Raw genomic sequence first — 15,762 nt, forward strand, 5'->3', positions numbered from 1 at the left:
TGCCTATGTGATTAAAAGGTGAAACTTTGGTTGCGAAGCCGGATAACGGAAAAGCGAAACTACTTGAAAACTAAGCAGTCGAGGTGGGCTTTACTATAAAAACTCTCTTTTATTTTATCAAAATGTTGTTTGGTGTTATAAGGGTGGTTTAACTGTTATGCCATGCCTATGTTTGTTTTTAATGTGATACTTGATATGCTTATACGAATTCGGGTCTGAATATGGGCCGCAAGCCCTACCAGGCTGTGTACACGATGGGATCGGGAGCCGTCCTTGCTAGTCGGCCGGTCTCGTGGGCGAAAAGTGTGGCCACACTTTCGTCGCACCATGGAATGATTGTGATTGTTATTTTGATGAGGAAAACGGGGAGTTATTTTGACTGGCCAGTCTATGAAAATATATTTTGTGATACTCGTAATATTTCTCTTATAACCGCTTAAAACTCGAGTTCACTTGGTAAGGGTGGCATAACTTATAAAATGTTTTGGCAACGAGCTCACTGAGTATTTCAAAATACTCAGCCCTGCATGTGTTTTCCTTATGTGCAGGTTGAATGATGACGAGCGGTGGCGGGTGTTGAGCAGATTAATTAATTAATATGGATATGTTGAACTTCAAGCGTAGTTGTGTCTTCATACATAGCTATACTTTCTCTTGGTCGCTTTCCGCTGAATTTTGATACACTTTAGAACTTCTTTTGGGAATATTTGCATCTTGCTTTCGGTTGAGGCCTTAGCATTTTTCTTGTGACGTTGTCTTGGATATTATATCGTACTCTTAGGTTTTTGATCATCATTTATGATATCTATCTTCCTTTAAACTTATAGGCTAAGTTGTTGCATTAAATACTCTGATAATTCTTCCCATTCTTTTGGTCAGTACTCTTTAAATGAAACTCTAACCTATGTTTACTTCTTTTGAATCGGTTTTGGGTAGCAGCCGCCGCATTTATTGTACCCTAGGAGGGCGGGCTGTTACATGTATCTTGTAGACGTCGTTTCTATAAGTGAACAAGGCGACTTAGATATGTTTTATCATTTCGTATTGTATTCACTCAAAACTAATTCATAGAGGTTAATACCATTCACCGACCTTGATTTGATTGAAGTGTTTGACGGATATGGTTGCGTATCCTGGATTTTTTACTACGTAGCATATAGAAAAGAGAGTGGCGAATGTATCCTTTCGTTTGACATTTCTACTGAAACTTTTTCCACTCTGCCCACACCGACCGATTATAGCTACTGGACTCATTATGATTTTCTAGAGTATAAAGGATACTTGTGCATTCTTGAGAATGAAGGTGACAGAGTTCGTATACCTCAACTTTGGGTTTTGGGCGATGACGGGTCCTGGATGACCGAGTCTGTTTTCAATACTATTAGTGTTGGGTGGCCGTTGTGGTTTTCATATGATGCTAATCTGTTATGTTTTGCAAGCTTAGTTGATGATGAGCTAGTGGTGTTTGATCGTGCCACGGGAGTGCTGATCATGCATCCTGAGGTCAGGTGCTCGTCTATGATTCCGTTTTCGCAGAGTTTAACTCAGCTCAATAAGCTTTAAGAGTTGTGGGTCAGGAATTGAGTTAGTTTAAGGTAGGAATTCATATTTATTTTAGATTAGTTCAGTTGTTGTGTATGGATTTGTTTTGACTCTATTTATAGGAATTCATATAGAGATTTCTTTTACAAGTATTTAAGATGAGTTAATGTTAAGTTTGCTTAGTTTTTGCAAATATGAATGTAATCGTTTTTCATCCCGTGATTTTCTCTTGCATTCCTAATCATCAACAATTTTCATATTTTTGAACAAATTTCCATTGTTTTAGAATTTAGCAGTTAAAAGTGGAATTAATGTTTTCATATATCATAAGTCAAAGTGAGTGATGAGTTCCAAGGTCTCAAGATGAACAGAAAAATTAAATTTTCTGGAAAAGCATAGCTCGATTTTATTTGACTTCAGCTGCAAAACGGGCAATTCAATTTAAGTACTGTTGCAATATTTCCTTAAGTTGGACAAGAGTAACATTACATAGTTAAATAGTTAGTTTTAGGAATTAATAATACGCAATTACCATAACCGATAAAGAGAAAGCAAGAGTTGAAGCCCCGGCCCGCTAACCCAATTTTCGACGAAAATATGTGTGAGAAGTAGCTGTGGAATTAAACTTTGTGAATTCGCTGCCCGTTACAATTATTTGAATGTCAACTCGAACCTGTTATTATTATTATTAACTCGAACAATAAGACATAAGCTTGAATTGGGTTGTAGTCGAGCTTGAGCCAACTAATATTATACTCGACTCAACTTGTAATTAACTATAACTTCTTTTTTATCACACATTCCATTGTGGGAAACAATATTAATAAATCAGACTAATTTAATAAATCCTGATATGCACAATAAAAGTAATAGTATTAACAATTGTTAAGATATATGACGTCATTCACATATTTATTTATTACTCAGCAGTTTTTTCTGGTGGAGGAAGAAGAAGTGAAAGCGAAGTTCATCAACTCTTCTCCCCAATTCGATCCGAATTCCTATGCAATCCGATCCAAATCCCTAAAATTTGCTACGAATCATGGGATCAGGGAAGAATAATGGCGAAACAGAAGAATTTCTCCACCCCCTTTCCGCCGCCGACAAATTGCAAACCCTAACCCTCACCGGCGACGGCGAGAGCAACTTCAATGGCGAAGTCTCCACCTCCAATTCCAATTCGCACTATCGCAGTGCCATGACCACACTCTCCACCTCCACCGAGCAGCCGCTCTTCCCTCCGCCGTCGGCCGTATCGGATCCCCTCCTATTCCCTCCGCAAAGCCCCTCTCTCGATTCACCATCCTACGCGGACGTCATGTCCCATCCCTCCCCGGAGACCAACGGCAACGGCGAGATCTCCGGCGATTACTCAATTCCGTCGCCTCAATCTCAGTCTCCCACCTCCGATTTTCTGAGAATCAGCGTTTCCGATCCGCAGAAGGAGTTCGAGCCATCGAATTCGATCGTCCCCGGCGGCAATACCTACGTTAGCTACCTGATCACGACGAGCACAAACGTGGCTGATTACGAGGGCTCCGATTTCAGCGTGCGGAGGCGGTTCAAGGACGTGGTCACGCTCTCGGATCGGCTGGGTGAGGCCTACAGAGGGTTCTTCATCCCGCCCCGGCCGGATAAGAGCTTAGTAGAGAGTCAGGTGATGCAGAAGCAGGATTTCGTGGAGCAGAGGAGGGTGGAGCTGGAGAAGTACTTGAAGAGGCTGGCGAGGCATCCGATGATCCGGAAGAGCGACGAGCTGAGGGTGTTTCTGACTGTGAAGGGGAGAATGCCGCTGCCCACAAGCATTGATGTGGCGTCAAGGATGCTTGATGGGGCCGTGAGGCTGCCGAAGCAGCTGATGGGGGAGTCGAGCAGCGTGATTGAGCCGCAGGACGTGGTGCATTCGGCCAAAGGTGGAAGGGATATGCTGAGGTTCTTTAAGGAATTGAAGCAGTCTGTAGTGAACGATTGGGGCAACGCCAGGCCGTCTATGGAGGAGGAAGATAAGGAGTTCTTGGAGAAAAAACTCAAGTTGAAGGATCTCGAGCAGCATCTCACAAATGCGGCGCAGCAGGTTTCACTTGTGTGCTTATGCATATTGAGTTTTAGTTTTAGTTAGAATTTCATGTCTGCTGATTTTGGTATAATGAACTGGTAGGCAGAATCATTGGTCAAGGCACAGCAAGAAATGGGAGAGATCATGGGGGAATTAGGGCTGGCTTTTATCAAGTTAACCAAGTTTGAGAGTGAGCAGACAGCTTCAAATACCCAAAGAGTGAGGGCTGCTGACATGAAGAATGTAGCTACTGCAGCTGTTAAGGCGAGCAGATTGTATCGAGAATTAAATGCTCACACTGTGAAGCATTTTGTAAGTCTCAACATGTTCACTTCTTACTTATCTGATATTTTCATTTTGAGTTCATTCTTCTCTCTGAATTGAGAAAATGGAGTGATGACAAAAAGATTAATTTTTTCTTGACGAAAGCTGTCTCATCATCAAAAATTGTGATTTAGTTTTTGAATTTTAATTTGTATTGCAGGATTCGTTGCTTGAACACATGGGAATGATGTTAGCTGTACACAATGCATTCGCAGATCGTTCTAGTGCCTTACTGACAGTGCAAACTCTTATATCAGAATTGTCTGCCTTGCATTCAAGAGCTGATAAACTTGAAACTTCGTCATCAACAATTTTTGGGAGTGACAAGTCAAGGGTCCGCAAGTTGGAGGACCTAAAAGATGCCATTAGGGTTACGGAGGATGCCAAAAGTTGTGCCACCAAAGAATATGAAAGGATAAAGGTAAGAACTAGATTGTTTCCTTAAATTTTCCAACTGAGATTTGTTGTTTTAGTTATACTGAACGAAGTTTGGATTCTGATCTAACTACACATGAAGTTTCTAATTTGATATCTTTATTTTAGAACTCTTATTTTTAATATAGAGATGATTTGAAATCGAGGTTTAGAATATGGGAAAGAAAATACTTAGCCTGAATATTATGTGATTATATCACATATCTTGTTTTCATATTTGATCAAAGATACATATGCAGATATTCATATTTTTTTCTCGAGATTCTTGTCAGCGAGTTCTTTCTGTCTTGGGCTTGATAGTTGCGTTAGATATTCTAGACTTTGCTTCCTGTTGAGATTTTGATCTGGTTTTGGTATATAACATAAATTTTTGTTCTGTATATACAAACCCTTCTTAATCGTAGTTTCTCTCAAGTTTTGCGTAAATATCTGTTTCGCACACCTCTCCACCACAAGGTGGGGTTGAGCGTCTTCCTCTATGTTACTTCTCCAGAACATTGATGTAAGGAGTGGTATGATCACAGGAAAACAATAGGACGGAAATCCAAAGGCTTGACGAAGAAAGAAAGGTCGACTTCGTTAACATGCTGAAAGGATTTGTCAAAAATCAGGTACCTCCATCTCCTGTGCAATAATAAATTCACTCTCCCTAGTGTTGGCTCAATATCTCTGCCTTTTAAATGCATCGTCTCAATAATACACGCTGCTTCATGAATTTTGTCAAGTATGATGTTGCAATGTTCGGATATCTATCTATAGATCACGCACATGAAATGGATCTATCAACACCAGTCACCTAACTGTTGCCATGATCGCTGCAGGTCGCATATAGTGAGAAGATTGGAATCGAGTGGACTAAAGTGGCGGAGGAAACGAGCAGATACGCAAGGGAGAGCACATAGAGGACCTGTGTATATTATCCAATTCTTCTTCCACTTTTTTGCTAAGAGAAAATTAGTCTTAATGTTATTTCTTAATTGGTTAGACTATTTTTTCTTGTTTTGTAAAGAGGTTGTTTGTACATCCTCCTCACAACATCGAGTGTAATGCTGTAACCATTTTTTTTTACTTATTATACAAAATAATGTCTCATAATTCCTTCAATATCATTTGTTGAACCATTTCTTGATGCTGATTTTTTTTTCTTTCAATAAAGTTTGTCACACTTTTAGTAAATCGATGGATAAATAATAAATTATACAGTAATTAGTAGTACTACAAATTACAATAGAATAATACTACTTGTTCGCTATGCCTTTATATTTAGTCAACGAAATTCGATGGATAAACTAATGCAAGAACAAGAATAAAAAAAAGGTTAAAATAAATTCCAAATTGTTAACAAGATATAAAACCGTATTTGTGGAAACGATTATTTAAAATGACCATAATTGAATTACACAATTATATTCATGGATTAATTATAGGGATAGTTATAGGGAAACAAAAAACGACTTTTTAAAAATGCTCACAATTGAATTATAAAATTATATCAGTTGATTCATTTAAAGTTTGAAAATCAATTCTAGAATTATTATCTGATCTTACGTAATAGAGTTCTAAGAAGCTGTTTTCCGGTGAAATCACCAGTATAGTTGAAGTTATTTTCAGTGAAATGAGTCACAATATAGTTGTGTTTAATATAGTTGCGAGAGGTATGTCCAAAAATTGATTGATTGTGTGCATTTGGTTTTTGTGTGATTTTCTAGATCTAAAAGTATATTGTACAGATTCACGCTGAAAGAAAAATCCCAGCATTAGCATTCTGAAAGAAAAATCCTAGCATTAGCATTCTCGGCCGCCGATGGGAAAGTGGTCTAATAAAGAAGATAATCTACAGTGGGATCTGCTGGCCACCGCCATCACAGAAATGAGAAAATTCTTTTTTTGTTCTAGGGCGCTTTAAACATTCCATAAAAGAGATAGTTTTTTTCTTAATTCCCACAAAGGGAGCGACGCATGACAATCATGCGTTTTCGTTAATGGAACACATGACCAAGATGCGTTTTATGTTAAAAAAACTACATCTTTTATGAAATGTTTAAAGTGCCCTAGAACAAAAAAAAGAATTTTCTCTGAGTTTCAACTTCTATTAAAATCCACAGTCCCTTTTAAATCTCCACTCCCGAGAAGCCCTTGATCAATGCAATGTAAGTTTCAATCTTGGGAGGAGCCCTCCCTCCACCGATCAAAGTGAGAACAACCTCCTTCGACATATTGTTTTGGCACATACCATCAATCAATTTTGCGTAGGTAAACACATCAAGTCTCCACCCCCAGACTTCAAACATATTTGTTATGTCACGAGCCTCCTCTATGTGGCTTACCTTGCACCACTCGTTGACTATGGCGTGGCATGTCTGCGCATTAGGTACGCACCCCTCGTCTTCCAACATCATCTTCAACAACTTTTTTTGCCTCGAGTTTCCCACTAACATAAGCCCTATTACCAGTGGCTTGAAGGTTGCCAAATTTGGCTTGACCCCATGCTTGACAAAGCTCCCCATCATTATAAGCCCGAGTTTTGGTTTCTTCAACTTGCAAATACAGTGGATTGCAATCCTCAAAATGTGCACATTTAGGTGACCTCCTCTCCTTATCATCTCCCACGTCCCACGTTATGTGCAGCTGGGGTTTGGTGCCCCTTGCACAGCGGAAGACTTGTACAAAACAAATAAATCAGACATAGGATCTATTTGACCGATTATGCGATTAATCAATTCACATGTTAAACAGATAATTGCATGCTAGAACGCAAATAATTCATGCTTAGAAAAATATAAATCCTAAAACATGAATTCTACGGTTTAGAGTTACCGATTTGATTCTCCAAAGAATCGACGATTGTGTTGGGGATAATCGCAGCGGAAATTGCAAGATTAAATAAATCCACAAAAGAATCTATTTAGGTGATTATGTGGGTCGATTCAATTTCATGCTTGAATATGTAGAGACATATTATTGCGCAATTAGTCACATAATTTATAATTAAATTATGACGATTGAATGTTGGGGATAATCGCAGCGGAAATTGCAAGATTAAATAAATCCACAAAAGAATCTATTTAGGTGATTATGTGGGTCGATTCAATTTCATGCTTGAATATGTAGAGACATATTATTGCGCAATTAGTCACATAATTTATAATTAAATTATGACGTTGAATACTTACAATTATGATTCTCCAAAGAATCGAAGTGGCTCGCTACTTCTCCACGTGTAGATCTTGATTCTTCAATGTGATTGCAAGACCAAGGATCTTCTAACCTATGACCCAACTCTAGATCTAAATTCCTTGTGGGAGGAATCTCTTAGAAATGTAGGGATCTCGAAGGAGAAGACAAGAATGCCGAGAACACACAAGGTGCAATTTTCGACTTCCCTATAGAGAGAGGGGGCCGAAAATTAGATGTGTGGAGGCTAGGGTTTCACTCTTATGTTGTGTATGTTTGTCATGCCTCCTTCATCCCTTTATATAGAGTTTTGTGTGGGCTAGGTTAGGGATCTATGGGGCTTGGATTGGGCCTCCCCAATTGGACCTTCTTTACTAATTAAATTATAACCCATAATTCAATATAAGGCCAATGGAATATTTCTTGTGCCACTATCGAAGAAATACTGACCGCCCATCCAATCCGTGATTACAAGCAATCCGGGTTAACCTCTTTAATATATTATTTCTCGTGTCTAAGACTTTCTATATCCATTAATTAATTTGTAGTCTGCTATAAACTTTAAATTAATTAATATCTTTTTATTTCTAAGAGTTTGTCTAGTACGAGATGTATATCAAAATATACTTTTCCTTTTCTATTTATTCTTGGATTAAATCCAAACCGGCCGGGTTTCCGAATAATAGAACTTCTCTCGAACACCTCTTGGGGATATAGTCAAACCACGCAGGCACACGATTCAATGTAATAATAAAACTGACACCATACTAGTTATTAATTACTACTACCCAAGATATCAGGAATATTGGGTTACGAAAAACCCGCACCTATTGATAAGTCAAAGTAGCGTATGATTAAATAACGTGTGTCCTATATTATTACAAAGATTAGGAAATATTAAATCTCCAAGACATCGTCTTACAGTAGATAGCAACAAAGACGTGTCTATTCTTTAGATCCATTCAATGCTATACCACACCAGTGTCACTAGTCATTCTCAAGGTAAAGACGACTTTTCGGATGGACACTAGAACCTTTCACGATAGGTAGCCAAAGCCTATCTAGGTTGTGAAAAAGTTTTACTTCTACAAGGTACCGGTTGAGTCTGTTGGGGTTTGTATACTAAAAGATGCTTCGAGCGTACATGCCTTTGTACAGTCAGCTTGTGCATGTATACGAGAAATGCCACATCCACTTGTTTACCTATTTATGAGAATAAATAATATAATATAAATGATTTATTATTGAAATATGATAAACAAGTCTAAGGCTTTTTACTAAGAAGGTAAAGTAGGGAAATTCGATGAATCTCCTCATGAGTTTTCCAGTAGGGGACTTGGCCGGATCTAGTAAGAAGAAAAACGTATTCACAACCTAGATAGGCTTTGGCTACCTATTGGTACGGTTGCGGTGTTTATGATAATTCTCTCTTACCTAAGATGAGATTAGTAACACCGGTGTGGTAAAGCACTGAAAGGATCTAATGTGAAATGTATTCTTTATTGCTATCTACTGAAAGAATATATTTCAAGAAAGTTTAGTATTTTCTAGTCTATGATATTAATATCAATATTGTTTATTCAATCAAACGCCACTTTGACTTATCAATATGTGAGAGTTTGTAGATTCATTCAAAGTTATTTAATTGGTTTTCTAAGATCCGCCCACACGGATGGAGAATCAAGGACGAGGGAATAGTACGGAAGATTCGTGGTCGATAAACCAAGGATCTCCGGGTGGTGCAGCTAGCAACGTCAATCCAATGATGGATTATGAGGTAACAATCGAATCTACATCGAATATGCATGATTATGTGTCTATTTGATGTTATATCTATAGATCTATGTTAATTGCATGAAATTGGAGTCGAATGCATAATCACCTAAATAGATCCGTTCTAGGACTTGTTTGGTTTCCGTGTCTTCCGCTGCGGTAGTCCCAACACAGGGTCACTACTGTGATGACCTGTTCCATGACCCAACCTTCAATGTAGAAGACTTAGACTGATTTTACTTTCCGGCGCTTTAATTATATAATTTAATATATAATTAAATACGGTCAATACCCATTAAAGTAAAATACACAGTATGAAGAAAACATTTATTATTCTCATTAAATGAAGAGTGTTTACAATATACAAGCAATTTATCAAATTCAAAATAAACTCAAAAAATGCTTTTTAGTATATATGTTCCAACAAATTGCTCGCCCTTCTCCACGTGATGATCTTCAATACTAGACAACGGATCTTCTCTCTGGTTCCCGAACTGTATCTCGATATCAGGGTGGGCTGATCTTATCAAAATACTAGGACTTAAAAAAGAAGACAGAAGAAATCCTTTTAGAAAAGGGAGTAGAATTCGAAATTCTCCTCAGCTGGAGATTTTCGAAAATTTTGAAAATTACAAGAAGTAAAATTGTAATCATTCTGTCTCCTTTATTCTCCTATTTATATTAAGTTCCTTTTGGGTCCAGACAGGGATCTATGGAAGGTTTTGGATATGGGCTCCCCAATTAGCTTTTTACTAATTAAATTGAACCCACAATTTAATACAAGCTTATATTGGAATATTACGAGCAGCCACTACAGAATTAATATTGAACTCTCCCCATCCAAATCCGAAATTACAAGTAATCCGGGTTTCCACTTTGTTTATTATTTATTTCCCGCGCTTAAGATATAAATGCCCATTAATTAATTAATGTCTGCTATGGACTTAATTAATTAATATCTTATTAATTCCAAGAGTGGACTTAGCAAGAAACATTTATTTATTATTCATAGAGCGATAAAACTCCAACTGGCCAATTTTCCGAATAATAAAACCTTGTTCGAGCTCCTCTTGAGGACATTATCAAACGAGACTCACCTCGCGCACGTTTCAACATAATAGCAATCCTAGCACCGCTAGATATTAATCACCACTACCCAATATATCATGATTATTGGGTTGCGAAAAACCCGCACCATTTGATAAGTCAGAGTAGTGCATAACCAATATCGTATGCTCAATGCTAACATATGTAGATTAAGAAATAACATTTTATCAAGACCTAGTCTTTCAGTAGATAGCATAAAGACACGTCTTGCTGTTAGATCCGTTCAGTGCTATACCACACCAATGTCATCTTATTTCAGTAAGGCTTAGAAATATGCGGACTGACATTGCAACCTTTCACGATAGGTAGCCAAAGCCTATCTAGGTTGTGAAATTCTTCTTTTTCTTTTGCAAAGCATTGCATAGATCTGACCGTGTTACCTTAAAGTGGACGACTCCCACAACCAGTCTACTAAGCAAAAGACTTAGACTTTGTTTACTTCTTATGAATTTAAATGTTTTTAAAACATCTTATAAATGCACAAGCAAACACAATGTAATAATAACAGTGATTCTATTCGTGCGAGACTGCTCGAATAATACTGAATCGGGTTAAAAGTGGATTGTAGAGTTTTACGTATACAAGCAAGATTCTATTCGCGTGAAACTTGCTCGAAACATGCTTTTTAGTATACTAAACCTAACAACAAGTACAAACTATGCTCATCATTCCTATTCATGTGATTCAAAAGCTTAATGAACAATGAGCCATAGGGAAGGGTCTAGTTTGTTTTTCAAAAACTATAAGAGCTTCACGTCCTCCTCCTATGTCTTCAATAATTGAAATTATGATAGGTGGAAAAATGAATCCTCTAGATTGGAAATTAATAAAAATCAGCAGTGAAAATTGATAAAAATCAAAAGGAATGACACAATTTAATTGGAAAATAGTAGGTCTTACCTTATCGCGGAAGACGTAAGTTGTGCTAGGGCTGTTGTAGTAGCTGATGGTTGGGTCATCATCGATGACCGCACTTGGATTTATAGTCACCTGCATGTAAAAACGGTTGTTAGTGTTGATTCGTCAACATTGGACAAATTTTAAGTTTTTACAATGATCATACACCTACCTAAAAAGTTGAGCATAGAAGGTCATCAACATAGTCAACTGTTGCACCATTTAGAAAGTCGAGTGATGAATAATCAACGACCAATGTAGATCTGACTCTACTACTTTTAGCAATCAAAATGACACCCGCAAGTGTACGGGATTTTGTAGGTCGTGGCAAATTAAAATTATCGATCCCCGAAGACTAAAAAGTCGGTTTGATGCAACTTTGAACACTATCTAGACTAAGGAAAGGTATTGTGGATTTTCTCAACTAAGAACAAAGAAACAAATAAGCAAATAGAGACAATTAACTATGCAAAACAAGTAAAAGATGATTTTCACACAAATGAGGAAAGGATAGTGAAATGGATCCATTAGAGTGGATCTACGATGTCACCAACGAGTCATGCTCATCTATTGGGCCTATGTGGTTAGGAAAGTCGGAATAGTTGGTTAGATCCTCTTTCGAGTGCATATAACGTGTTGGTCAGCTTCTAATGTCTGAGTCTTATCCTTACAAGTCAACGTCGACTCCTAAGACCTACGGACTCAAGCCATCTCTCTAATACATGCATCTCTCGATCACATGAGTTGCACGGGATTGTATTACACTTCTATCCTAATCTTGCATTTCTCAATAACAACAATTAAACAAAAGATATACTCACTCCGTCCAAAAAAATAGAGCACAATTACCATTTTTGGCCATCCACAAAAAATAGAGCACATTCATTTATGGAAAGTTTTCAACAAATAATAACCCTACACATCATTCCACTAACACTACTTCTCACTTAATTTTTCTCCTTCTCTCTTACTTTACCAATTCTACATTAAAACCTGTGCCATACACAAATTGCTCTATTTTTTTGTGGATGGAAAGAGTATCTAAATGGTAGCTAAGCAATTAGATAGTAAAAGCTCAATATATAATCAACAAAACCAACAAAATGAGATAGATAAGCATTCAACCATAGGATCAATCCATACAATCCATCCAAACTTCACTAATTCCCTACTAGAAACTTAGTTACTCGTAATCAAGACAAAACAAAAAGGAGAACAAAATGGAAACTGAAACTAGAACTCCCTATAGGTGGAATTGGTGTTGGGAAGTCTTCTCCTTCAATCTCTTGAGAGGGGGAAGCTCCCTACTTTCAAATCATCTTCAATCTCTTGAACTCTTGCTTAATTTGGTAGTGTGGGAGTTAGGGATTGAAATGTGAGAATTCCATTTTATACTTGGAGTGAAAATGGCAAAATTGAGTATTAGTTATTATCGCCCGGTTGGGCGTTTCATCAACATCACGATCCTAGCTCCAAACGCTCTGGACATTTTGTTGGATTAAAAACGCCTGACTGGGTGAACTTTCTGGAATCCTCGCTTGTACGCCCGGTCAGGCGTTTTGTGTCTGAAAAACGCCTAGTCGGGCGAACTCTTCTGGAATCAGTCTGTTCGCTCCATTTTTCCCGTTTCAATCTGTTTTCACTTCAAAATTCCGACAAACTCATTACTTCATCTAATTGGTGACTAAATGGGTGAAAACCTACAATAACCACCTTAATTCAACAAACTCATAGGTTAATCACCTCTAGAACTCCTAAACTATGAGTTTGTCAACTCCCCCAAACCTAAACTGTAACATCCCGGAATTTAGAACCCTAATTTTAGAGCCCTAAAATTAATTGTTGATGACGTGGAATCGAGAATGCATTTATTTCATGAGATGTTATGGTCGATTTGAGTTTAGGGTTTGTGTTGAAAGTTTGAAAAGTCAAACTATGTGATTTAAATGATGTGGCATGTGATTTATTTATTTGGTGAGATTATGTGGCAATTATTTGTTTAAGGGTGAGTGAGAATATTAGAGAAAATTTCCATAAATACTTGTCACCCTAATTCTTGTAATTTTCGAACCCTAGACCCCTTGGAGAAAGAATTTCTATTTTTCCGGAATTTATTTAATCCTTGGGATATTTATCCAAATTAAATTCCAAGAGCCAATTATTTCCTTATTTTGAAGATGGAAAAATCGAGCCCCTTGTCTAATAGTGATTTTCGAAAATCACTATGTGGAAAGGAAATATTATTTTGCTTATTTAATTGATTCCTTACTTGATTTCCTTCCATACCTAGAATTTAAATATTCTACCAAATCTTTCCATACTTCAAGAGATCTTGCCTTACTTTATTTTAGTCAATATTAAAAAATCCATGCCCTATTTAAAAGGCATAGAAATCGCCACTTACTTTGCTTCATGGAGGATTTTCCTTATTTTTATTTTGCTCCATGATATTTTATTCTATATGGAAAAATACCAAAACAAAATCTTGGCTTTTGGAAGACCATATTTTCGAAAATCTCATGCCTAGTACCCTAATCTATTTTTGTTAATTCTTCTTCCCTACTTCACAATGTTTATTTATTTATTTAATTGTGGAGAATGGGATCTTACCAAATATTCTATTCTAATTACCTAAAGATCTTGTTGAACTCTATAAATAAGAACCAAAACCCCTAACCCTAGCCCCATATTTTCGGCCCCCCCCCCCCATACACTCTCTCAAATTTTCTTCTTCTACTCTCCAATATTTTGCTATCTTTTGGAGAAGAATTGAAGTTTAATCCAAGAACTTTGAAGAATCAAGGCTAATACTTGTTTTCTACCGATCGTTTTTCTCAAAAAAGTATTTTTGTCTAAGAGTTATGTTTGTTCTTCTTCTTTTTCTTCTTCTAACCGATTAATCGGTCTTCTTGAACCCTCATGCATCTTGATCGAGTGAAAGAGGGATAAAAAGGGATGTGGGAACATGTGTACGTGTGTGTGTGCCGTGAGTGTGTGTGTGGCGTGTGTGTGTGTGTGTGTGTTGTTGCGTTGTATAGTGTGTGTTTGATAGTTAAATAATCTTGTGTGATGAACACGGTCTTGATTAATTGGTAATGATAAGATAAATCGTTGGGAAGGGGGAAAAGTAATGAGACATGCATGAGTAAGAGTAGTATCGAACCTAATTTGTGATATGTGCTTATGTGATTAAAAGGTGAAACTTTGGTTGCGAAGCCGGATAACGGAAAAGCGAAACTACTTGAAAACTAAGCAATCGAGGTGGGCTTTACTCTTAAAACTCTCTTTTATTTTGTCAAAATGTTGTTCGGTGTTATAAGGGTGGTTTAACTGTTATGTCATGCCTATGTTTGTTTAAATGTGATTGTTGGATATGAATTCGGGTCTGAGTATGGGCCGCAAGCCCTACCAGGCTGTGTACACAATGGGATCGAGAGTCGTCCTTGCTAGTCGTCCGGTCTCGTGGGCGAAAAGTGTGGTCACACTTTCGTCGCACCATGGAATGTTTGTGATTGTTAATTTGATGAGGAAAACGGGGAGTTATTTTGACTGGCCAGTCTATGAAAATATATTTTGTGATACTCGTAATATTTCTCTTATAACTGCTTAAAACTCGAGTTCACTTGGTAAGGGTAACATAACTTATAAAATGTTTTGGCAACGAGCTCACTGAGTATTTCAAAATACTCAGCCATGCATGTGTTTTCCTTATGTGCAGGTTGAATGATGACGAGCGGTGGCGGGTGTTGAGCAGATTAATTAATTAATATGGACATGTTGAACTTCAAGCGTAGTTGTGTCTTCATACATAGCTATTCTTTCTCTTGGTCGTTTTCCGCTGAATTTTGATACTCTTTAGAACTTCTTTTTGGAATATTTGCATCTTACTTTCGGTTGTGGCCTTAGCCCTTTTCTCGTGATTTTGTCTGGGATACTATGTCGTACTCTTAAGGTTTTGACCCTCATTTATGATATCTATCTTCCTTTGAACTTCTGGGTTGAGTTGTTGCATTAAATACTCTGATATTTCTTCCAATTCTTTTGGTCAGTACTCTTTAAATGAAACCCTAGTCTGTGTTTACTTCTTTGGAGTCGGTTTCGGGTAGCAGCCGCCGCATGTATCGTACTCTAGGAGGGCGGGCTGTTACATAAACACTCGTTTGTCCCCAATCAAGAAGAAAGAATCAAGAATTACAAACTCATGGTGTCACTCTCAAATCATCAAGTCATACATAGTTTATCATAGGCTTGCTCGAAATCTACACTCTCCTCTATTACGATGTGATTAAAGATCTAAGATCCGAAAGATCTACTCTTAAGGTTGTAATTTAGGCTCTTTGGATAAGTAAGATAAATTTGACTAAAGTGACTCTCCAAGATATAACTTCTTCGACTTCACCATTTTTCCTTTTCTATCTTAGCCGGTTCTAGGCTTTTGCCTAGACTCTTCTCAT

The 15,762-nt window shown here is 37.5% G+C and overlaps 2 protein-coding genes across 2 annotated transcripts; one reads left to right on the forward strand and one right to left on the reverse strand.

Moving 5' to 3' along the window:
- The first annotated feature begins 2,477 nt into the window (after positions 1–2,477).
- On the forward strand, positions 2,478–5,461 carry LOC125216134 (sorting nexin 2B-like). Its single transcript, XM_048117768.1, has 5 exons — positions 2,478–3,616; positions 3,701–3,910; positions 4,083–4,343; positions 4,882–4,968; positions 5,179–5,461. Exons 1-5 carry the CDS (start codon positions 2,585–2,587, stop codon positions 5,257–5,259), a joined length of 1,671 nt encoding a protein of 556 aa, XP_047973725.1. The 5' UTR covers positions 2,478–2,584; the 3' UTR covers positions 5,260–5,461.
- Positions 5,462–6,468: 1,007 nt separating this feature from the next.
- On the reverse strand, positions 6,469–6,864 carry LOC125209794 (pentatricopeptide repeat-containing protein At5g65560-like). The gene has a single exon (XM_048109376.1). The coding sequence runs from the start codon at positions 6,862–6,864 to the stop codon at positions 6,469–6,471; it is 396 nt and encodes a 131-aa protein (XP_047965333.1).
- Positions 6,865–15,762: the final 8,898 nt, after the last annotated feature.

The sequence above is a fragment of the Salvia hispanica genome, chromosome 3 (assembly GCF_023119035.1).
Source record: "Salvia hispanica cultivar TCC Black 2014 chromosome 3, UniMelb_Shisp_WGS_1.0, whole genome shotgun sequence".
NCBI lineage: Eukaryota > Viridiplantae > Streptophyta > Magnoliopsida > Lamiales > Lamiaceae > Salvia > Salvia hispanica.

Excerpts from the sequence above, each read along its gene's own strand:
- LOC125209794 (XM_048109376.1), bottom strand. The coding sequence starts at position 6,864 with ATGGGGAGCTTTGTCAAGCATGGGGTCAAGCCAAATTTGGCAACCTTC.
- LOC125216134 (XM_048117768.1), top strand. The coding sequence starts at position 2,585 with ATGGGATCAGGGAAGAATAATGGCGAAACAGAAGAATTTCTCCACCCC. Across the intron at positions 3,911-4,082 it reads CTCACACTGTGAAGCATTTT|GATTCGTTGCTTGAACACAT; the intron begins GTAAGTCTCAAC and ends TTTGTATTGCAG. Across the intron at positions 4,969-5,178 it reads AAGGATTTGTCAAAAATCAG|GTCGCATATAGTGAGAAGAT; the intron begins GTACCTCCATCT and ends TGATCGCTGCAG.